A 7428-nucleotide genomic window follows, 5' to 3' on the forward strand; every position below is an offset into this window, starting at 1 on the left:
TACAAATGAAGAAGAAATTGGTAATAATAAAAATACAAAAAAAACAACTAAATAATAATATTAATAAAATAATAATCATAAATATATTATATATATATACCTACATATACAGAATTAAAAGAGGACATAACCCGAAGCAGGCATCTGAAGAAAGTAATAATAGTTTTTTCAACCACAGGCGCTACTCCGAAACAGCTACACCAGTCATTGCATTCCCTGAACCTACCACCAAACATATATCACCAATATAGAAAGCAGCCATCCTCAGTACTTGTCGCCTTGTTAGGACGTTCTTGCATATTGATGCCATGATCCCATATTTCTCCACTAACAGTCACCCCTGACGTGCACTTAGCATTGGCCCGTGCTTATTAAACTAAACCGCCTCCGTTGCCGAACGGCTACTATGCCGGTCTGCTACGCAGAGGTCCCGGGATGGATTCCCTGGCCAGGAGAAATATTTGTGTGTTTTTTTATAATATCAAGTGACGGGACGAACAAGTCCTGTGCCTGATGGTAAGCTACACGCCTGTCCATAACAGTTGTTTAAGTAGCAAGGATCTGAGGGGCAGTGCCACTGCGCCCGTCACTCTGGGACATGAGTTGACAAGTCCCATGTACATGTAATTTCACCAGCACCCTTACTCTTTATTACTACTTGGAGGCTGAAATAAGTAAGGCGACCTTACAAGAACTCTTTCACAAGGAGGTCTACTGCTACTAAATGGCCTAATCTTGTATGGACTACATTTATTTCTCTCGTGAGTTTGGGTATAATTTTATGGCTGTCTATGTGTGTGTCCATGGCACCCGTGACACAAGGTTTCCCTACTGCGGCGCTGTGTGTGTGTACGTTATGTATTTATTGGTAAACCGGAGAACTCCGAGTGAAACAAAATTTTATAATAATAACAATAAAGCATTTATTTCAGATAATCCATAATATTCGTTAGTAAAGCAAAGTACTTAAGCTAGTAGATGTAAAATAACAATAAAACAAAATTATTCGCAGGTATTAAGATGGGACCACAATGTACCCAGCCAATGACAGGACAACGCACCTACCACCGGTCCATGTTTCCAATAGTTTCCACCAATGTGCTTAGGACGCCGTTCGAACTGTCACTTCATCTGTACATCGTGCAAACCTGCGAGGCAGGTTTTTGTATCGGATAGCCAACGCCCTGAGCTCCACATCGGCATTATCGCATAGGTTCTCGGTGACCGAGTGACCCAGATACTTAAACTGTTATGCCTGCCTTAGAGGAGTACCACATAATCCACTATGGTATACGTCTTAGTACCTGCTTTAAATACCATTCACTCTTCAGCACATTGTATCTGAGTCCATTAGCCACCGCATAAGACTCACAAATATTTAGCCGCCTGCGCACAGCGCCAATAAACGGGCTCAAAAGCAATTCACAATATTAGAATTTGGTTAACTGGGAATGGCGACAATATACTGTCACTTTTTGCAATGGTGAACATATTGTGATCTAACATCTGGGTTCTAACAAACCTGAAATTTTATCATTATAATTAGATCAAAATTTATATGGCACAGTTTCTGGTAATCTCTTCGTCAATTAATAAACAATCGTTGGAAAATCGCGTCGTTTTCTAAACAGACACTCACAAATACCCAAGAATGCGACGACAAAGAAAGTATTCTCCGATGTTTATATTGATTCAGTCATTGTCGAATCTGTAAATAAACAACTACGTCTGTTCCTGGTGGGAACCGCTACATTAGTTTTGTACAAGAAATATGGACGGAAAGACGTTTGTTGTGGTTTTTGCTGCTTTTACAGTTTTCATTGTAAGTGTATATAATTCTGCAATCTAAATGACTTGACATTGGAGTGTCATTAAATAAAACATTGATTTGACTAATATTTTTTCATCACACTTACTCTTAAACAGTGTCGTGACACGCAGGCAAAGTGGACCGTAATGTTCTAAATTATGCCCACGGACTATTTCATAACATTATCGCTCTATGGATTTTTTACGTGAAGATTAAGCAAAACTTTATTTTGCAATTAAAATTGCAATTTAACTATATTTCACTAAATTTATTTTGTGAATTCAAATTCTGCAGTGTTTTCAGAATTTGGAATGTGGCTGCATGCGCCAGCATCTTTTATAACACTTTAGTTCTAGTTGTATTATTTAGGGAAGAATTGCGGGTAATCTGTATAAAAAAAATTATAAAAAACCGCCATTTGCAAATTCCGTAAATAGTGCGTTGTGAAGCGATATTTATTCATACAAGAAATAAATTATCGTTGTATCTATTTCCTCGCAAATGTGATGAAAAACATTGTAGCTCATACAACGAGCGGTAAAAATTACAAAACTCGAATCATTATGCCCTTAGCCTTCGGCATCGGGTTTTCTAACAATCTCTCAATGTACAATTAGCCCCGAAAGAAGACAGTTAGAAACTTGAAGTATTTGTCTGTCTATGGTATCGTAGCATAAAAACGAATGGACTGATCTCAAAACGGTTTCTTTTATTTGAAGGTTAATTTAACTGGGCTAATTCTTAGATATGTTTGATGAACATATGGTCAGCTGCTTAAAGATAGTCTCTTTTCCAGTTTGTGTAGTAATCTTAGTCATAATGTGTATTCCCGCTTGTTCGATCGATTTGAAATTTGGTATAGTATGGAAATCTGAAGACTACATGAATAATGGTAACCTTAATCTGATGCTTCAAGGTATTCTGCAGACTACCCAACTCCTTAACTATATCAGTAGAATCATCGTGTTTGAGTCAATTAACTTGTTAGCTTACTTTATTGACACACTGCTTTGTGTTGGGGTTTTTTAATTTTAATTTTTACCAACTTATTAGTAATTTATTTTGTTTATCATCATCAGCTTACACGTATCCACTGCTGGACATAAGTCGCTCCTTGAGCACGCCAACTCTGCCAGTCTTGTGCCGCCCGCATCCAGCTGCTGCCGGCCACCTTTCTCAGGTCATCCGTCCATCTTGCCGCAGGGCGTCTCACACTACGTTTCGCTTGACGTGGTCACCATTCCAGAACAAGTCTGCTCCATCGGCGTTCAACCCTTCTACAGATATCCCCGGCCCACTCCCACTTAAGCTTACTGATTTTGCGAGTTATGTCGGTCACTTTAGCTCTTTGACGTATGACCACGTTAGGGTTTCGGTCCATCCCAAAGCATAGCTCGTTCTATAGTACGCTGATCGACCTTGAAATTGTGGATGAGGCCTGTTGTTAATGTCCACGTCTTGGCTGCGTAGGACTATGAATTTATACTAAGTTTAAATACCTATTAGATTCGAAAAGTTCAGTAATTCTCTGATAAAGCGCCTTGTCTCTCAAACATTTTGATCATCAATACTTAAGTGGTTTAAAAAAGTACAGACTTTTCGTTACGTAGATAATTTGTGTCCACAATACAACATAACATTCATCCTTCGCAAACACAAAGATATCGGAGATACAACAATAAAGCAACAAATCTGTGTAATCTATAAATACATAATTATGTGCATTTCTCTATTTGTTCTAAACAGGAAGCAGCGTGGCATTCAGAAGAACAAAGGTTACACCGAGAAATGCGACGAGGAGGCGTCCACTATCACTCCAAGAGACATATGCTGCCGACAGAGCCTGATAACAAAAGACGACCCACAGAGAGACAGAGAGAAAGAGAAATTAGGAAAAAGGCAAGTGGAAAAACACCGCTGAACAAACGGCTGCCAAAAGGTGCCGTTTACCTTCCAACTGGATTTGATTTCATGGCATAGCCACAAGTTCGAACAGTATAAGCTGTTAATCATATTTCACAAATATTTATCTGAACCATAGTAGATTAACGGAGTAATATAATACGTATATCAGCGACGGTCTTCTGAGTTTCTTTTATTTCTCTTGTGGTAATGAGAAATAAGTCTCCTCTTCAAGAATTTTATATTATTTTCTTCGGTTACCATGCTAGTCTGCCACACAGAGGTCCCAGGTTTTTTACCTGGGCCGAGATAAATATTTGTATGGGCTACATTTATTTCTCTTGTGAGTTTGGGTGTAATTTGTGGTTGTATATGTCTGTCTCCATGGCATTCCCGGTTTCCCTAGTGCGGGGCTATGAGTGTGTGCGTTATTTATTTATTTATTTATTGAATGTTCTGATAATTTGCTACCATAATATTCATTTATTTTTTAGGAAATTACTTCACTAGTCTGTTACAAATTATTAATACAAACATCGAACACAGAAAAATTTATTCGATCTGATAGGCTTCGCACCTGGGTCAAATGCCAAACTAGGGGCCAGCGCTTTACGAACTGAGCTACAGAGTGAGTCAGCAGACCTTATGAATTTTTCTGTGTTTATTACAGATCTTTTGTATTGGGTTTTTCGACTTTTGTCGCCGTAAGCGACACCTGTGAGAGACTATGAACTTCTCAGTCAGCAGCAACCTTTCCAGCGACTAACGTTAGATATTTCATCGTTGATATAAGATTCTTTGCTTTCCTCAAGTGTAAGTTTGCACTTTCAGCCTTCGGGTCACCTGGCGCCACTCCAAGAAGATGACATGGATAATGATGAAGTAGTATCAGTAGCAATAGGACCCCCACCAATGCGGCCAAAGTACGAGAAGCTCAGTTGGAAACACTCAAAGACGTCACCAACTTCTCGACCAGTTAACGACACGAACTGCTCCGTTAACCAAGGTGCTACGAATGTTGTGAAGGATGTTTTATCGCAACTGGGTAGAGAGTTACTAAGTCATGAAGTGAGCGAAGACTTCATTTTCGGACAGTACGTCGGTAATGCCATGAAGAACCTCACGGGTGATTTGAAATTGAAAATGCAGCATGAAATTTTAGAAGTTGTTGTTAGGTAAGTTGAACAAGGATATAGGAATTGTTGTTTCATGCAAATAGAAAACATTTGTCGTCGATGTCTAAGAAGTGAATACCAATTTGGGAACAAAATAATGACCATGATTATTTTAAAATTATATTTATTTCCCAGGTATCAGAAAACTAATCGTGGTGAACTTTTATCAGCTCCGGTTCCAACGAGAAACGAGCCAACTTCTCTGTCGTTTTTCAGAGATACTAAAGAAGGACGGAAAAATGAAACCACAGATGAAACTTGGCCTGACTTTTCAAACTTGGCCAAAATTGTTGGATAAAATAAAAATTTCAATAGCACAACTGTGTATATTTCTAAATTACAGGAGTGGCAACTAATATTGTTCAACAAAATGGCACCAAAAGTTTCCGAGTACTCAAGTAGATTTAAGGCTATCTATTGTACTGAACAATCAAAAACAATGGCTTCGTAACAGTCCCATCTAAACACGGTACTCAATATAAATATCGCCAGTATCCATACATCTTTTGCCTTCGGTTCGTAATTGCTATTTCCGATTTCTATGCCCAAGTAGTATGTTTGAAAGCACAGTTGATATTATTAATGTAAGAATAAGTTTCAGATAATAAAAGTGATTATCAAAACAATAGTTTACTTTTACTAACAAAGAATCGTTATTTGTTACAAACTTATTACTCCTGTGGGAGACCCGGTTTGTTCTAGAGCGAACTAAACTTAAATGAATAACTATGAGAATAGCTATATAATTAATCAGTGAAAGTCAACAATTATTGTTCCAATGCAAGCTTAAACAACTTCCATCCGACGCGCCTTTTCGCGCAGAACAGTCAGCGGATTTGATTTCCTTTGTTTGGCGAAACTTTCATAACACTAGTTGGATATTTGACTTATCTGTGTTAACAAGACTAATCTCATTTTGTGGAATAATAGGATTACGCTACGGTCGTGAGATCCAAATTACTGGTTCGATCAAGCGTGTTACCAGACTAAACTTAGTTGGCGGAAACCAATTCTGACTCCGTTGCCTCTTTTTTTTTTGCATTTGCCACAATTTGTAGTCACAGGCTTTTTTAACGGGACAAAACCTTTACAAAGTAGTGATATATGTGTAGATTTCAGATAATTTTCCTTATAGACGAGGTTTTGCTAACTTTTAAAAATTCATAAATTACACGCTGAAAAAGTTCCAGGCAAATGCTTGCTTGCCCATGTTTCGGTCCAACCAGGAACCCAGATAATTGAATCTCATCTTTTACCTTAGTTCCATGATCTCTGTAATTTCCATGTCTCTCGACATTTCAAAGGTTATTTATAGGGTCGGTCATGATAGTCTGTTAAACAAGCTTCCACCTAACGGAATTCCTTTTGGCTTTTGCACATGGATAGGCGATTTTCTGAGAAACAATACGTGTATTTGTGGATGGCTGCTTGTCTGCTCTTCACGATATTAATGCCGATGTACCTCAAAATACCTTCAGGAGAGGTGTACAACAGTTTAGAATGAGGTATTAAATCCGTTCTCCCTTCGCTCATATATAATCCATTTACTCGTGTGTGTAGAAGTACTTGTATACCGTCATGTGTGCCACAGCTATACGTTCTATTGAATAATTTATTTGGTGTACCGTGACCATCCCTTACAGTTAGTATTCCGGATTTTCTTGCTCGTGGTTGCTATATTTTATTATTTAACACCACACGAACATAAACTCCGTTAAGCATAAAGGTGTTTATTTAACAACAGTGTTTATATATCAATGAATCTCGTTTCGGCTCGAAGCGAGCAGGGTTATTATCGCTTAGACCCAACTTCGTTTACTTGTTTGTTGTTGCGCGTAAGCGCTACGTAATTGTTTATTGGCGGTAGAAACTTAAGGTACATAAATACTCGGATTATAATTTATTTTTGTTTGTCATCATTATCACTTGTTAACGTTGAAGGGAATCCTCGTAGGGAAACCTACATTTGGAGACGGTCATCGAGTATATAACCAGAAATGTCATTTAATTTGTTTCAAAACTATTCTGCCGAATCATTGCGGTGACAACTGCGCTCCGATTGTCCGGTGTCGTTAATTGTTTCACTTCAAATCGACCAGTTTAACTTGACCTTTACTGTAATGGATGAAAATTGAATAATTACATTTTTAATATTTGATTACCGATGAAATGTGATTACGTTTGTTTTGTAATTACATGTTTTGCTGTTCTTCCCACACCACTGAATGAAACAGCCCCCCATATTGACAATATCCCTAGATATTATCTTTATATTATCTATATAAATACAGGATATTTTTTTAATATACAGAGACGTACACACAGGTCAGTTGTTGACACTGTACTATTTCAGCTTTCTAATTTGTGATTTCAGTGCAAACGAGAATTGTTATTTAAAAGGTTCAGAAAGATACAAGGCTCATTTGCCTCATGAGTTGCCAAGGATGGATGGATGGATTATTTCGTCTATATGACTGGTTATATACTCAATCAAGACGGTTTACATAATACCTTCGAAGGACGTCAAATAGACGTCCTTAA

The 7428-nt window shown here is 37.9% G+C and overlaps 1 protein-coding gene across 1 annotated transcript; it reads left to right on the forward strand.

Annotated features, from left to right (window-relative positions):
* Positions 1 to 2959: 2959 nt before the first annotated feature.
* On the forward strand, positions 2960 to 5397 carry LOC113234367 (the record flags this gene model as incomplete). The annotated part of the gene is made up of 4 exons (XM_026469676.1): positions 2960 to 2990; positions 3557 to 3709; positions 4544 to 4887; positions 5023 to 5397. Coding segments are annotated over 4 exons (691 nt in total), but the record flags the coding sequence as incomplete, so codon positions are not given.
* Positions 5398 to 7428: the final 2031 nt, after the last annotated feature.

This window comes from Hyposmocoma kahamanoa, unplaced genomic scaffold (genome assembly GCF_003589595.1).
Source record: "Hyposmocoma kahamanoa isolate Upper Pololo Valley unplaced genomic scaffold, ASM358959v1 83637, whole genome shotgun sequence".
In the NCBI taxonomy this organism is placed as follows: Eukaryota; Metazoa; Arthropoda; class Insecta; order Lepidoptera; family Cosmopterigidae; genus Hyposmocoma; species Hyposmocoma kahamanoa.